At 56.5% G+C, this 16,891-nt stretch overlaps 1 protein-coding gene across 2 annotated transcripts in view; it reads right to left on the reverse strand.

The window, feature by feature from the left end:
- Positions 1 to 16,891, reverse strand: part of ITPK1 (inositol-tetrakisphosphate 1-kinase) — a 161,668-nt gene extending 144,777 nt beyond the window's left edge. The window contains exons 1-2 of one of the 2 annotated variants that reach the window (XM_061182825.1): positions 16,789 to 16,891; positions 16,085 to 16,316 (exon numbers count right to left, since the gene is read on the reverse strand). In XM_061182825.1, the coding sequence (XP_061038808.1) occupies positions 16,085 to 16,179 (95 nt within the window). In that variant the 5' untranslated portion in view covers positions 16,180 to 16,316; positions 16,789 to 16,891. The remainder of the gene's footprint in view (positions 1 to 16,084; positions 16,317 to 16,788) is intronic. The other variant, XM_061182826.1, reaches the window with a different exon arrangement.

A 16,891-nucleotide genomic window follows, 5' to 3' on the forward strand; every position in this document is an offset into this window, starting at 1 on the left:
CCAATTCAGCCACCACCTCCTCTGATCCCCCGAACTTCCCAACTGGGTGCTAATGTCCCCATTTTACAGACGAGGAAAAGGAGGCCCATCACCTGCCCCAGGTCAGTCATGCCCTGGGCACTGGGGCTGGGCTCGGGAGGCAGTGGAGGGCCTGGGCCAGCACACCTGTTGGCTTCCTTCCAGGCAGCACCTCCAGTAAGGGCCACATGCATGTGGGGGTAGACACCCACACGCACTGAGGAACCCCAGCCTTAGATGGATGGCAACCCCTGTACAACCCCTGCCAGGTGAGATGCTACTGACTGAATGTTTGTGTCCCCACAAAATTCATGTTAAAGCCCTAACCCCCAATGCGATGGTATTGGGATGGGGGGGCTTTTGGGAGGTACTTAATGTTAGATGAGGTCATGCAGGCAGAGACCCCACAATGGGATTACTGCCCTTACAAGATGAAAAGACCAGAGCTCCCTCCCCACCACGTAAGGACACAGAGAGAAGGTGGCCATCTATGAACCAGGAAGTGGACCCTCATTGGGAACCAAACTGGCAGGTACCTTGATCTCGGACTTCCCAGCCTCCAGAACTGTGAGAAATAAACGCCTATTGTTTACGGTGCCCAGCCTATGACATTTGTTACGGCAGCCCAGGCAGACTAAGGGAGAAGGTAAACCATGAGCCCCGGGGCAAGCCTAGAACCCCCAAGAGAAACTGACAAGGGGTCTTTTTCAAGCCTGAGGTTGTAGTAGAACAGAAGAGTAAAGCTATGTTCATATATTATTTCCTAGACGATGACAGTTCAACATCTGTACAAGTATAGAATCACCCATAAGCTATATTAAACGAAAAAAAAAGTTAATTGTATGAGAGCATGGATAATGGCCATCACTGTTTCAGAAACAAAAAAGGGGGCTGTGCATGTGTGTGTGTGTGGGTACACAAGGGCTTACACAGACACAACACGTGTCTGAGAGAACAGGTGAGAACGTGGTAACACGGCGGCCTCCAGGGCCTGGGATGAAGTGTAAGGGAGGCCGACTTTTCACTGCACGCTCTTAGGTGTGGTTTAAATTTTGATCACGTACATTATTCTTTTTTAACAGAAGTTTTTTAGTGCTATTCACAAGTCAGATGTAAACCTGCCCACAAGAAACTATGGAATTTCGTGCAGACAAGTCACTGACCTTCTCCAGCTTGGTTTCTGTTTTCAAGTGCTGTTTTTAATCAGCTGATAAACTGAAATGACCCCTCCTCGCAGCCTCACATAACAGACCTGATGAGCTGACAACTCGGGCCCAAACAGCAGTCCGACCAGCTAAGCCAGAAGTATTCGCTCCCCAGGACCTCTGAGTTGGGGGCCCTCAAATAGGGACTCTGATGAAGGCCACACAGCTCGACAGTGAGAATGAATGAGACGTGAGCTTCATGACCCGGCTGCTTCATCACACAGCCCCAGGAAGCTACCAGGGGGCTGACAGATGTCAGGCCAGGGCTGCAGTCCACGGTGGCCACAGCAAAGAGGAGGGCCCGGGACAGCCTTCCCTTCCACTGTTTTCCTACCACCACTACCTCTATCTACCTGCCACCAAAGGCCACGCCACTAAGAAGAACCGCTGGCCTATGAGAATTCGGGAACACCCAAGTAGAGGCACCCGGCAGGCAGGGCAAGGGCACCGAGCAGGGCAGCCACCGACTTCTCAAGGGGTCCTTGCTCGCCCACTGGTTCCAGAAAGGAACCATGAGGGACCAAAACCCCTCACCAGGCCCCACCACGCTGAGCCTTCTCCCGGCCTCCAGCCCTGCCCCTTCGCCAGGGGCCCTCAGGACTGGGGCCCTGAGGAGTGCAGGGCCCGGGTGTGAGGCCACCAGCAGTCAGCAGTCACTTCCTCCCCTTCCAGGTGGAACCACTCCCAGCAGGCCTGCTCGGATGTGGGAGAGCTGGCAGCAGAGCCCGCGTCCCGCACTAATGCCCCCCTCTGCAGGAGGACCGAGCCCCCAGGCCAAAAGCTCACAGCTGCGAAATCCCGCAGGCTCCCGGGGGAAAGGCACCTAAACATTCCCCGGCGTGCATGGGACAGGGCCAGACGGCAACAGGGCGACGGCGTGTTTACGTAACACAAGACTGTTTCACCCCAAACACTCGGTGTCAAAACCCCACAGTTCCACACGGCAGGGCCAGGAAGACATCGGCTTTCACCCTGGACTCCAGGCAGCCTCTGCCCAAGGCCCCAGACCCCATCCCTCAAGGCAGGGTTACATAAGCCCTTCCTCCAGGATGCCCCTGCGTGACCACTGGGCCCAGCCAGGGCCCTCAGAATCTGCCTGCGTCCGACCGGCCGTGGGAATGAACCAGCTCGGGTTTGTCTGAGGGGAAAGAGGAAGCCAGGGGCCCAGCCTCAGGCTCTCACTTGTAGAGGTGGCCATCACTCCCCCCTGGGAACAGCGCCCTGGCCCCGGAGCCCAGAACCAGGGAGTATCCCCACCTCCCCTGGCTGCCCAGCGGCCAATCCCACTGTCTTCAGGGAAGTCCCCAGCTTCCTGCGTGGGGTCCACCCGGCCCACACGCAGATCACGTGGTAGGGAACGGGGCACTCCCCGGCCCCAGCACCTGGCTGTGGCCCAGGCTCACCTACGTCCCAGGTGCAGGGAGGCCCCGAAGCCACCAGCCCGGGTCTGCATCCCAGTCCTGCCACCGACTAGCTGTGACCCTGGGCTAGTTATTTAACCTCTCTGTGTCTTCACTCCTGTTAGGAAACAGGGGTGCTAAAAGCCCACACCCTCATGGGGTGTAACGCAGATCAAAGGAGATAACACACAAGGAACTCGGCACTCAGAATAAAGGTCAGTTGTGAGGGCTCACCTTGTATCACATGGGCCTGAGAATGAAGCCACACGAGGGAGGCCAGGGACACAGAGAGACTGGGTCCCGAGGACACCATGAGAGTCCCTGAATCCACCTATACCTGAAGGCAGACATCTGCATGGAGTTAACACTTACAGGAGCCCCTTTATTACTGAACCCAGGTGGCACTGAGGCTTCTACCGAAATGAAGACACTGCTGCCACTTGTAGAAATCAGTCAGACAATCGCTCTTCTGCTCAGATCTTTAACTTCATCCCAGCAACTTTCCACGTCTGTTGGCTGATTGAGAGAGAGAAGCCTGGAGGACACGGCTGCCCCGGCTGCCCCACTGTGTCCTCCAGCAGTGAAGACAGATTTGCAGGCACCTGGCCAGTCCTCAGGTCTCACTCCCAGGGGAGTCCCCATTCCCCCCACCCCAGAACTGTCCATGTCCCAAATGGCTACCCGCCCACTCCCCCGCCCTGCCCAGGGGGGCAAATCCCAAATCCAAAGAGCTTGCCCTTTCGGCATTCCTGGCAAAGTTGGAGGAAAGACAGGAAAGACCACCAGCCTGGGGGTCCTATCCCCAACTGCCTGGGCCCATGAACCAAAAGAACTCATCCTGGACGAGGCAGGGTCTGCCAACAATGGCTCAGAACGGAACAGAATAGACCCTGGCCTCACATCCGACCTGCGGTTCCCCGGAAGCCAAAGGAGGAGCATCTGTGGGCTCCAGGGCTCAGGCCCAGCACATCGGGTTGATCCCCTGTGTGCATGAACCATCAAGGCCGGACACTCTGAGCTGCAAATCCTCACCTGCAAGGACCCCTTCTGGCTCCAAGATTTGGGGAAATTCCTCCTCTCAGACGGCGGACCTCCGCATCTCACCAGCAGGGGAGGTTTACTCTCCATCACCCATTGACACAGAGGGCGTGACTACAGGTTGGGGGAATGAAGGGCAGCCCTCCCCTGCTTCTGTCAGAGACGGCCTCTGGCCTGAACAAGAAAGGAGCAAGTTTGTGTGCTGAGCCCCTCCTGTGCGCACGCACGAGGCTGACTCTTATCAAGGAGGCAATTAAGGCCCAGAGAGGGGTCCAAAACACACCTGGGTCACCCATCCAGTAAGAGGCTGAGTCAGCCTTCATATCCCACCACTGACCAAGATACACACTGTCCCCGGGACATCACAAGGAATCCAGCACAGCCCTACCTAAGAGGCTTCCGAAACTCAGCTTGCCCATCTTCTTCCCAGATATGAGGGCTGCTCAAACATAAGCTCCAGGGTCAACAGCTCCATCACCCTTTAATGGCTGACTCTGAATAACAGAGTTACCATTTGCCCACCAAGGGCCAGGCTCTGCGCTAAAAAAGACTCAAGCTGCCTCAGCTCACCCAATCTGCAGAACTATTCTGCTGCAGGTTGGTAGAAAATTCCCATTTCAGGTATAGAAACGAAAGCCTCAGAGAGGTTAGGTGGCTTGGCCCAAAGTCACACAGCCAGAACCCAGCACCCCTGACTCCAAGTTCCTGCTCCTGATCTTGAAGCTCTTTCACAAGCATCCCCCCCACTTCTGAAGCCGAGGAATGGCTCCAATGAGAATGTTCCCAAGAGCCTTCCAGGTTTTGGGGGTCTTTCCAAGGTGCTTCCAAAACCCTCTACCTTCAGTAGAAAAAGCACCAAGGTTCCCCAAGGTGACCCCAAAAAGGGACACGCATGGCAATTTAAACAGAAGAGTAGGCCATGGGGCCTCATCCACATAGGCTCAGAGGATTTCAAGGAAGGAGCGTGTGAGGCGGGAATGGCAGGATCCTGGGAATCTGAATGATGCTGTCTGGACAGAGCACGTCGCAAACCGGGCGGCCCAAACTCGGCATCCACAGGATGGATGGCAATGCTGCTGAAAGGTGACTCAGCTGATACCCAGCCTGAGTGGACACCAACGGAGCCAGCACCTAAATTTCCTGACTCCAGACAAGCCATACATCCAATTGAAATTGAAAATGAAAAAGAGAAAAGTTAAAAACTAAAGGGCACCAAGGACGGGTCATTAGAAAAGAGCTCAGACAAAAGGAAAGCCATCCTCTCATCCTCTGCCTTCGTTTACAAAGAAAAAAACTGTTAATGGTCAAGGGTTGGAGCTTTAGATTCACAGAAAGTGCTGTTCAGATCGCACCCCCAGGAGTGACCAGCTATGAAACCCGGGGAAGGTCCCTCACGCTCTCTGAGCCTGTTTCCGCGTGTGGACTGAGAGCCTTAAAGCACAGGGTCAGGCCCGTGGCTGGAGCTCCAGAATCGGGAGCTACTGTTATTCCCAGGGCTCAGCTGTTCTCGTAACACTGGAAATGATGCCACGACATCCACGGTCTCAAGCCACGGACCCCACTGCCCCCTCCGTGCCAGGGCAGCCACAGCAGCTCCCCCAAGGGAATAAGCACATCCCTCACCAGCAGGGGCACGGAGGCCCAGAGGCTCAGGCAGCGAGGCTCTGAGCAACCAAACCTCCTTAGGCACAGGCCACAACGTGCTGCGCCCGGGTCAAAGTGCAGGCGGGGGGCTTGGGGGCTGGTTCCGCAAGAAGCAGAACTCCTTCCCGACAGGACCCTGGAGCCCCTGCCCAGACCTGCCCACAGGGAGGCGGGAACAGATCTCTGACAGAATGGCCAGAATTCCTTTGCTTTTCAAGGATCCCACAATGAATGTTAGGACTTTTAGAATAAAATCTTAAAGAATATAAGCTTTAGTGTCAGCAAGGCCAGGTTCAAATCCAAGCTGCCCCACCTACTAGCTCTGCAACTTGGGGCTACCTCTGCATCTTCCTTCCAGGCCTCCGTACCATAGGCTGGGGAACAAAGAGGAAACCCCATCCAGAGAGAAACCAAGAGTCCCACAGCACTGAACATTCCTCAGAAAGACGCCCAGGAACCCGGGAGGACAGGAGACGGCACAACAGCCCCTGGGGACTCACAAATACCCCTCCCACACATGCCCCCTTCTCTCCTCTCCAAGGGTCCCCCCCATCCCCCCTAGAGAACAGAAAGCCACACACAACCTGCACCCCCCTGCTACCACCCTCCCCTCCATGGGACCCAGCCCAATGCACGGCAAGGAAGAGCCTTCCGCAGCCCCAGGCCGCCCCCGGGGTGCTCACTGCTGCACGGGTCCACAGCACCCAAACTCATCCACCAGGAAGGGGGGTGCCTAGCAACCTGCACTGGCACGAGGGCCCCAGGGAGGGGTCTGGAGGTTTCCACACCCCAGCCCTCAACTGTTGGATGGATAAAGGGTGTGAGGCAGAAATGAAAGCAAAACTCCCATAGGGGCCTCCACTCTGCAGCCACCTACCACGCACAGCCCCTCCCAGGAAGCAGTGAGCTGAGAGGCTGGGGGCATGTCCTGGGCACTGGCGCTGGAGGTCTCCCACACCAGAAAAGGATAGGGGAGCCGGGAAGGGAGGCTCTCTGCCTGCCCTGGGCTGGGGGCTCCCACCAGAGATGTGTCAAAGGCCCCAGACCCTGGCCTGGTCGGGTAGGAGGTGGCCCACAGGGAGGGGGAGTCCTGTCACGTCCGAAGCACCTGCCATGCTCAGCAGCCCTAGAGGTGGGTGTCCTATGCCCACTTTACAGATGGAGGAGCAGAGGCCTGGGGAGGCGGAATGGCTTGTCAGTCATCTACAGTCAATCAGGCAAGTCTTGTGCTCCGAGTTTACAGCCATCTCACCACCCACCACCCCTCTGGGCCCCGTAACTGCACACAGAGGATGCTCAGAAAAGAATGCCTTGATTTTCTTCTGAAACTGGGTATCAGTCCAACGGTACCAAGATGTCACATTCAAGACGGAGATAAAAGCCACCTGGCAGGGTAGAGACAGCAGGGTTCCAAGAGTCAGTGAGCCCCGAGGGTGAATCCAAGCTCTGCCACGCACAGCTGAGTGAGTAGGCAAGTCATCTCGCCTCTCCCCAAGCCTCGGTGTTCTCATCTAGCAAATGGAGATACGCCGCCTTGGAGAGTAGATTCCCGACCTACAATAGTGCCCGGCCCGTGGTAAGTTCTCCCTATGCTCTGAAATCTGGGATGAGCCACTGACCCAGGAGGGAACAGGAGGGAACTTCAACACAGCCCTTCTGAAGCATGGAGGGCTTCCTGGACAAGCCCCCCGGTTCTGGTTTCATGGCTCAGAGGCTCTAAGACCCGAGCAGGCAGAAGGCTGATGAGGAGCCAACGGGTTTGCAGACTCAACTGCAGAATAAGGCACCGCAGGCTGTGCTCCGGCGTCTGCTCCCGGCCCTGGCCTGATACCCAGCGTGCACCTGGCTGAGCCGGTCCCCAGGAACGTCTCCTGTGCAAAAGCTAGCTCCTCCCCAGCCTCAGGACCCACCTCTAAGTAACTTCAGTGCAAACCAGCAGCCAGAGGCGAGACATTTTTAAAAGGGGAAACAGGACTGCCCAAAAGGTAGCAACCGGCAGGCAGGGAAGCTGGGTGGGCAGCCTGGTGCCCCTGCCTTGCCCCCCTCCCGTGTGATGAGGCTCAAACGAGGCAGCAGATGGCGAGTGCCTCACCAGAGTTTCCCAGGGTGGGCTCCGGGGAACACGAGTCCCGCACAGGGACTCCCGGAACAGACCAGCCTGGGAACCTCTACATCCCAGATGCCCTCCTGGAAAGCCCCTGTCCCAGAGAAGCCCCACAGTAAAGAAGCTGCTTTAGCCTGTTTAACTCAGCGTCAAACGTGTCTGATGGTTCGGGGGTGAGGCCTAGTAACACTGTTTGGGAAATGACAGTGTCCATTTCCCAGAAGAATCAGCAGGGCACTTGTTAGGAGGAGGCTCCCAGACCCTTTCCCTGAAGAATTTTAAGGGGGAGGGGGTGGACTCAAGGATACGTTTTTCACTGGTGCCCCCAGTGCTTCTTTTGTTGGGCAAGTTCAGCAAACACTGGCCTGGAGGAAGGTAAATGAGTGTAAAAGAGAGCAAGCATCCTTCCCCCCACTCCCTGGGCACCTGAGGCCTAACCTGAGCTTTAGGAAGGGTCAGCTGGCCTAGGGCCTACCAGGGCCATAGGGTCCCCCACCCATCCCCGCCCCAGGCCCCCAAAGCCCAGAACTGCTGATTCCTGAACACAAAGGCTGGACTGAACGAGGCCAGAGGGGAGCATCTGTCCTCCTGTCTGGCCCCCAGAGCACAGCTGCAGCCTCATGTGGAGGAACGTTCCAGGGCCACCCCCCTGGTCCCCTTTCACACTGTCAGGGAACAACGCTACTGCAGGACACCCTGCTGCCTCCTTTGACCACCGCCTGTCTAATGTGGAAACCGGCCTGCTCTTCCCTAGACGGCTGCCCTCAGTCCTCAGGGAACCCAGGGCCACAGCAGAGGCAGGCCAGGGCGTGTGACCTCCGGGCAGCAGACCCCACCCGTCCTGAAGCTCTTTAGCTCCTAGAGAAACAGGCACTCGCCCCTCATTAAACGTCACCTCCTCAGACAGGCCTTCTCTGACCGCATAGCGCTGAAGTGGCTGCAGCTGCTCCTGTCGTGGCTTTCCCATCTGCAGGCTTCCTGGCTCTAGTTCCACCTTGCAGCATTTTAAATGTATCTGTGTGCTGGTTTCCCTTCATCTCCTTACCAGGCGCAGGGGGGGCAGGGACCAGCACAAGGCAAGCCAGGGTGGATGCTCGGGACTTGCTGAGGGAATGAAGGAATGAAGCCGACGGTCTCCTCCCTGACCTGGGACCTACCACCTTCACCCTGGGTCTTCCTTCCTGGCCCAGAGCACTCCAGAGCCACAAGTAGCTTTGGCTGAGTCACAGGGACACAGAAAAGGCTTCCAAAACCCGCCAGTCAGTTCCTTCATCCACTAACACATGCTCTCTTGAGCCCCTACTGTGTGCCCTGGTACAAGCACTGGGGCTTCAGCAGGGAACAGAACTGTCAAAGTCTCGACTTTTATGGAACCAACTTTCCAAAGGAGAGACAGACAATGAGCAGAGAGAAAGAACAAGGGCAGCCAGGGGGCACTAAGCGTTTAGGATCCTGAGCAAAAGGAAAGAAAAAAAGGCATCTCCCGGAAGCTATCTTTGGGAGGGACTTTGGCCTGTGCGTCCTGCTTCTCCCTCTGGGGCAGCTGGCGGCTTAGCAGAGTCTACCCAGCGGGCTCTGACGGCAGGGCTGCTGGGAACACCGAGGGCAGTTAACAGGGTGGGCACCCCGCACCCACGGGCCTGGGAGGGAAGGGGGCAGGAGTCCGGGGATCCTTCACGGAATGATTCCCAAATCTGCACAGCCAGTGACAGACCCACCCCCTTGAGCCCTAAAAATGGGGCACCCCCAGGAGCTGTCAGCCCGACAGGCTGAGGCAATCCTGCCCATGAGACCCATCTGGGGAGGCACAGGCCACAAGGGCAGCTGCTTTCTGAGGGCAGCTGGGAGCAGGCAAGACAAAGCAGCAGGCGGAATTCAAACAGCCCAATGGGAACGGCCTCATTCACAGCTCCAGAGGAAGCACTGTTTGAAAAGAGGCTTCAGCAGGCAGCGGGGAGGCGCGCTGGTCTTGGAGTGGGGCAAGTGCCCCCGACCCCGACCCCTACCACGTCCCGCTGTGTCGCCTTGGACAAGCCACCGCACCCTGCCTGGGCTCCCCTGGGGAGCACGGCACTCTCCCCTAAGCAGGCCACACACCCAGGCCGGGTCCCCGAGGGCCAGCGGAGGGGGAAAGGTCGGGATAGGCCCGATTCATGCACCAAGAGGGAAGGGGTTTAAGACTCTGGCTTTGCCAGGGAGGGAGTAGGTGCTCAGTTCCTGAATGACGATTTGGTTTCTAAATGAATCTTACTTTCTATAAAGGAGGTACCAGAACATTCCCTCAAAAAGCTAGCTTACCAGCTGAATTCAAAATACAAGTAGGAACAGAAACGCTATTTACATCCAACTGTTCAGGAACGGCACTCGCGCGGCACTTCACTCAGCATTTACTGAATGCCCCAAACCTGCTGAACCACGAGGGAGAAACAACCCGCGGCGGCAGCAGGGCCCAGGGGTTAGGATGGGAGGCCCCGGCCTGATGCACACGCGGGCCCAGCTCTGCCCCACGCCTGCCCAAGCACAGCCAGCGCCGCCTACGTGAACTCAATCTCACCGTCGTCAGAGAAATGCAAACCAAAAGTGCCATTTCTCACCCATGTGTGTGGCCAAGATCAGAAATATCTGTCCACGAGCTGTGCTGGGGAGGGTGTGCGTGACAGGCCCTCCCACGCACTGTCATCTGTGAGCAGTGCCCTGTCCTGGGAGTGGTTTCAGAACTGCCACGAAAAAGTAAAATGCCTATGCCCTTTGACCCAGGGCTCACTCATCTAGCAGTGAGCACTCAGGCGATGGGGCAGAGCACTCCCTGCCCCACCGTCTACACCGGCAGAAGCCAACCACAGGGCAAGAAATACGGTCCACTGTTCTAAGATCTGGACCCCAGAGCCGTTACAGAAACGAGGCAAGTGATACAGAACTGTCTCCAAAGAAGCAGTGATGTTCAATTTCTCTAAAACACGGTGTTCCGTGAAAGGAGCCGAGGGCAAAACGATATGGGCGGAAGAGACCCACACACACGCACCGTGTGTTTTGCACAAAACACCTCGAGAGAGGGGGGAGGGGCAATATAGGAGTAGGGGATTTTTTTTAAAAAAGGTTATTATGGGATTATATAAAATCATATGTGTGAAACTTGTGAAAGTTGTAAAGCACTACAGAATTTCAAGAATCTTTCATTCAATTAAAAAAAAAAAAGTTAAAAAGGAAAAAAAAAAACACCTCCAGAGAAAGAGACTGCCAACAGCACATGTCCCTGAGTGACCGGAACTCCAGAACAAGAAGGAAACGGACTGACTTTTCATTGTGTATTTTGAGTCCTTTTCATTGTGTATTTTGAATCCTCTGGGTTTTATTTTAACATATGCATGTATTTAATATTCAAAAAGATAAAACAATAAATGTTAGTGAATAACAGCATCATGATTGCTCATGGAGACTCTTGGCATTTTCAGGAAACCCAGCACAAACTCCTCTTGAATCTCAGAACTTAAAAAAATGAAAGTATCATCTGGCATTAACGTAATTTTCTCAGGCTCCCCATCCATAAAATAGGTGAGGACGGCAGCCCCGCCCCACAAGGGGCTGTAAGAGTCCCACAGGCCGGGTGTGAAGGGAGATGCTGGGAGGCACCGGGCAGGGTAGCCCCTCCTTAGCCGTGCCCGCCGGCCCCCCACACACCTCACACCCAGGCAGGATGAGCAGTTAGCATCCCTCCCGGACTCCAGGGTCACTCAAAAACTGCCCAGGCCGGGGACACTCAATCTGCAAATGCCAAAGATCTGGGAATAAAAAGGCATCCGTGGGCGGAAGCGCACTCACCCACTCACCAAGGACCGCAACCGCCGCTCACAGGGTTCCAGGCACAGTATGCATCCGCACGCTGACATTTTTAAGGCTCATAACACTGAGCTAATACTGTCATCATCCTCACTTTAAAGATGAGGACACTGAGGCACATGCCCAGGGTCACGTGGGTGGCCTGTTGTAGACCCAGGCCTGGGACCCAGGCAGGCTCCTCAACAGACAGCAGCGCCCAGATGGTCGTCTTCTCCTGTGGGAAGCCCAGTTTGCTCCCTCGGAGGCTGTTGGAAAGTGTTTACTTGCAAGGCTGGGTATGGACAGTCCTGGTGCACAGCTGCAAAGAAAACCTAAGTCAGCACCTCTTCCCACCTCCACGCCCCCAAAATGGTGCCAGATCCAGACACTAAGACAAACAGAAAAATGCCCACTCACAGACCAGCACCACTCAATCTAGGAAAAGATTCTCCTTCCTCCCCACTAGGAATCTCCCAAAAGAATCCCAGCACAGAATAATGCTAAACCATCCCAGCAAAAACGAACCTTCTGGATTCCTTCATTTAAAGAAAGGAATGGGGACTTCCCTGGCAGTCCAATGGTTAAGACTCCGCGCTTCCACTGCAGGGGGTGCGGGTTCGATCCCTGGTCGGGGAACTAAGATCCCACATGCCACGCAGCAAAAAAGTAAAAAATAAAAAAAATTTAAAAATAAAAATAAAGACAGGAATGTAGGCCCTGAGGGGCCCTGAGGGGAAGGGACGGCCTGGGGGTACCCTGGAGGCCAGGTTACTGTTAACACCAAACTCCCAGCTCCCTCCTTCTGGAGCCTCCAAGAGCCCAGGCCTAAGCTGGGCAAAGAACTTCTTAATAAACAAGGCAGCCACATCCTCAGGTGTAGAGACCCGGGGTCTGGGCTCAGGGAAGCCCTCCACTCTGAATGCAAGTCCGTCATATGCCCCAAGCCTCAGTTTCCCCATTCTGCCACCCTGAGCTACAGGGAGGATGATGTGAGATGAGGTTCCAGCATTAAAAAGTCAGGTAACACGACAGTAAAGACAGACAGAGGTTCAACCACGTTCTACACCAAAATGCTTCGTGATGTCCTGTGCCTTTCCACCACCTCCTGCAACACAAGTTCAGCCGCAGGAAAGAGGAGTGGGGGGGTGAGGCGTTGGAGGGTTGACACAGAAAACACGGACAAAGGGAACCAGGTCAGCCAGCCTTTCCACACAGGGCACTGTGGAGAACTAAGAAAATTAAAAATTAAAAAATCACCCAACATGCACTTCCCTGGTGGCGCAGTGGTTAAGAATCTGCCTGCCAATGCAGGGGACACGGGTTCGAGCCCTGGTCCGGGAGGATCCCGTATACCGCGGAGCAACTAAGCCCGTGCGCCACAACTGCTGAGCTTGCGTGCCACAACTACTGAAGCCGGCGGGCCTAGAGCCCCTGCTCCACAAGAGAAAGCCGCCGCAATGAGAAGCCCGTGCACAGCAACCAAGAGTAGCCCCCGGTCACCGCAACTAGAGAAAGCCCGCGCACAGCAATGAAGGCCCAACACAGCCAAAAAAAAAAATTACAAGACATTTCCAACTAACAGCTTTACTTCTCTGCTCCCCGCCTGAAGTTCCTTCTGAACTTCTCGAAAAGGCACAAAGGGAGGTGTGAGGGAGCTGCGAGGGTGCTCCAGTGTGAGGGGAAGGGGAAGGCAGGTAGGAGGGTAAGAGAACACCAGAGCCGTCCCCGTGGAGAAGGGAAGACATGCAGGAGAGGGGCGGGAACAAACAGTGCCACGAAAAACAAGCTGAGTCAATGCCCATCTGTCGAGGAGCCAGAAAGTCCATCCCATCGAGGTGCACCAGGGTCCGGAGGGTTGGCCCTCACGCCTCCTAAGGTGTCCCAGCGGGACCTGCTCCAACGGCCCATGGATGCCTCCAGCGGGTGATGCCCCTCAGAGAGCAGACATTACACCTGCTGAGGCCACAGCTCAGCCTTGCAAGGAAGTGTCTCCAAGACAAAACGGCAGCAGCTGGACCCCCGTGAAGATAATAAGGGGGTCCGCCCAACTGTCGGAGATGCCCAAGGAGAAAGGACTTGCTTTCCGTGTGGGTCTCAAGGTGCCCAGGTTGGACCCATTCTAGAAACTGAACAAAAGGAACAAAAGTATGGAGGCTGCTCCGTCTCATGCCATATCCCCGTCTGTAAAACAAAGGGGCTGGGGGGACTTCCCTGGCGGTCCAGTGGTTAAGACTCGGCGCTTCCATTGCAGGGGGCACGGGTTTGATCCCTGATTGGGGAACTAAGATCCCGCAAGCCAGGCGGTGCGGCCAAAAAAAACAAGGGCATGGGAGCGGTGGGGGTCAGGGTGGGGGGGCTGGTGAGATGATCTCCCACACCCCTTCCTGCTCTAAGATTTTTACAAGGCCTGACTGACGTTCGACTAAACAAACAACTCACCCCGATCCACTCAGGTCATCCTCTCTGCCACTGACACTGCCCCAAACATTCAGAGCAGAGCCTCAAGCCATTTTCAAACATATCTGGACTTCTTAACTATGGAACTCACAGACAATTCATCACCCATCCAAATGGGAGCGCTGCACCCACGGATTGTGAAAGTCAAAAACATGACAATGTCCATCTACACCCCCTTCTCGGCCACTGAAACTGCACCAGCATTCACATCAAACGCGAGAGCAGCAAAGGACTCTGGCCACTCTCGAGGGTGGGAGTGTTTTGCACCCAGTACAGAAATGCGGCCACCAGGGGGCGCTGCCCTGAAAGTAATAAAGGAGAGAAGAAACAGAAAAATTCTTTTTGGTGTTTTCTTTTCCTTCCTAAGCTTAAGTGACAAAATATCTAAAGCACCCCTGATGAAAACACAAAGTGGGTTTCCTGAGGTTCTAGAATGACCCAGATGTTTCCCTTCCTCTCTTTGAAGCCCATTTGGCCAGAAGAACGCAACTAGACTTTGAACACAATAACCCCTTCAGAGAAATCAACACTCCGTGCTAGATCTCCCCCAGAACGGTTGACATCACAGCTTGCCCTGAAGCCCCCTCTTTAAAGACAGGAGGGTCCACAGGGAGGGAAAGCCAATCGGCAAGCCCAGCCTGAGGACCCAGCCACAAGTCTCGGCTGGAACTGTTTTGCGAGAGCCTCCTAATTACCTAGCAAAACATACCAACCAGATGACAAGCCTCATGCTTTAGCTGCAGACACAGGATGACACAAATACAGAGAGACCTCAGGAAAAAGGGTGCAAGGTATCAGTGGGGATTTCCCAAGTCTTAAATGACTGCAGGGGGAGCTCGGGCACCTACCATAACACCAGCACCAGACTTCGAGAACACGTCAAAGGGGCTTCTCCACATTTCTTCGGTGTGTAGGGCACATTTTCCACAAGTGTGCGTATCTGCGGTGCAATGTTCAAGTGCCCCTTTTTAACGCTGCAAAAGTCTTCAGACCCACTTTCAAAGCTCTGGCTGCAAGTTCCTCCTGGTTTCCTTGTGAATTCCCTGGCCACTCAGCATGCCCTACTGACCATGAAAAGCTTGCTTTCTCCTGGGGAAGCCAGCATGAGAGAAGGCAGCCAACTCCATCCCCAGACCAAGGGATGCAGAGCCAGGAGCTGTTTTATACAAGGTGCACCCCTCTGGCTGTGGGGAGAAGAGCTCCTGGGGGGCTGGAACAAGGCAAAGGAGCAACAGGCCCGGGTGACAGGCATGAGGGGCACAGAGGTACTGCCAGGCCAGCCTGCGCGGGCCAGCTCAGACTGGCCACTTGCTCCGCACACCAGGAGATAAGGAAACCCAATTGTTCAATTCATCATTATGTTTGGTGACCCAACAGGGACAAAAATGCAAGTGGGACCCATTTTCGAGAATCAAATCTACCAAGTGGAGACACTGCATAACAAAAGGGTTTTCCACCTAGAGTTTGCAAAAGGCTTGAGGAGCTTGATTCTCTCAGGCTTTCACTGAGAACAGGATTCAACTAACAGCTTCTCAGAGGCAAAGCCACCGTGGTGGAACAAGGTGAGGCATACCTGACCCAAGACTGGAGGCATCTGTAATGGACTAAGAATGTGATCTTAGTAAAACACCCGGAGTCTCCCCCACTGAGGACCAGCATGGGGAGGTGGGGCGGGGGGGTGGAGCCCAGAGGGACGAAAGCCATTCTACACCGCAAGCATCTACCCAGCACCTCCTCTGCACCAGCCACTCCCTAGCTGTGGGACCCCGGGCCGGGTACCCCATTTCTCTGCGGATGGATTCCCCTTCTTAGACACGTGGCCCTGAATCACCAACCCAGCCAATTCCCAAGGCTGGTGCGAGGCTCTAATGAGACAGCAAATCACATACATGCCAAGTATTGCTACTCGCTTCAAAGAGGCTTAATCCAGTGACATGCAATGACAGCTTCTTGCAAAGAGAGCTGCACCGGCGGGACACATAGTAGGTGGTCCGCAAACATACAAACATTGGTGCCCTTCTCCATGAAGGGAAGCGGACGAAAGAAGAAAAACACTCCAGTCCAAAAGTAACCTCCAGCCACAGGCAGACAGCGTGGATCCCCCGATTTCCCAGGTCCCTCTGCCACCTTTAGCAGCGCTCCCACCGTGCCCTGGGGAGCCAGGGATCTCCCCACCCGGGGTCCCAGTGCACCTGAGAGCCCTGGTCCGTGCCACACCGCCCATACTGGCCACTGCTTCTCTCGAACACAGCCGGCGGCCACCACCGCCACCTGGCTACTCGGACTCAGTGTCCCCGCGCACCGCTCCTTTCCGTTTCGCTCTAACCTCCCAAAACAGCCGCTGAGGCTGAACTGGGCTCAGGCCGGGGGTCCCCGGACGCCGGAGCCCCGTCCCTCCATACCTGCACAGCTCGGCGAAGGCCTGGAAATTCAGCTTCTTGATTTTCTTCTCGCTCAGCCAGTAGCCAACTCTCTTCCCTTTCAGAAAGGTCTGCATCTTCCTTTTCGGGCGGGGAGCTGGGGTCCGGAGGAAATCGCCCACAGGCCGAGTCTGGCGGCCCGGCGCGCGCCGCGAGCTTGCGGGCACCTCCTCCCGGCGGCGGGGACGCGGAACGGGGATCCGGGCGCGCAGTCCTGCCGGGAGGGGCGGGCCGGGGCGGGGCGGGCGCCCAGGCGGAGGGAGCGGCGCTCAGCGCAGCATTCCACTGGCTGCCGCCGCGTCAGGGCCGCCCGCGCCGCCGCCGCCCACGCCCCCGCCGCCCGCCGGGCTCCCGGCGCGCAAGTTCGCGAGCGCCAGGCCGGGCCGGGGAGGAGAGGAGGGAGGCCCTCCCTCGCCGGCGCCGCCCAGCCCACCGCCCTCCCGGCGCTCGGGACCGAGCAACACGCCCTCCAGCGGTGGCCACGGCGGATCGCCCCCGCGCCCGGGCTGCGCGCCGCCCCCGAGTTCCTCCTCCTCGCCCTCCCTCTCGCTCTCGTCCGCGGTCCCCACTCCGAGTCCCCGGCGGCGCGTTCGGCCGATCCGACCCGGGCGCGTGCCCTTCCCGGCGCGCTCGGATCCCGGCGTGGCGCACGCGGCCGCCCGCTCCCCCCGCCCAGCCGTCCTCACCCGCCGCCGCCGCCACTTCCTCCTCGTCCCCGTCCTCGGCCTAGCCCGCAGCCCGCCGCCGCCGCGCTGACCCGGCCGGGCGGCCCGCTGGACCCCCGCCGGG

Source organism: Eubalaena glacialis, chromosome 2 (genome assembly GCF_028564815.1).
Source record: "Eubalaena glacialis isolate mEubGla1 chromosome 2, mEubGla1.1.hap2.+ XY, whole genome shotgun sequence".
Taxonomy (NCBI): domain Eukaryota; kingdom Metazoa; phylum Chordata; class Mammalia; order Artiodactyla; family Balaenidae; genus Eubalaena; species Eubalaena glacialis.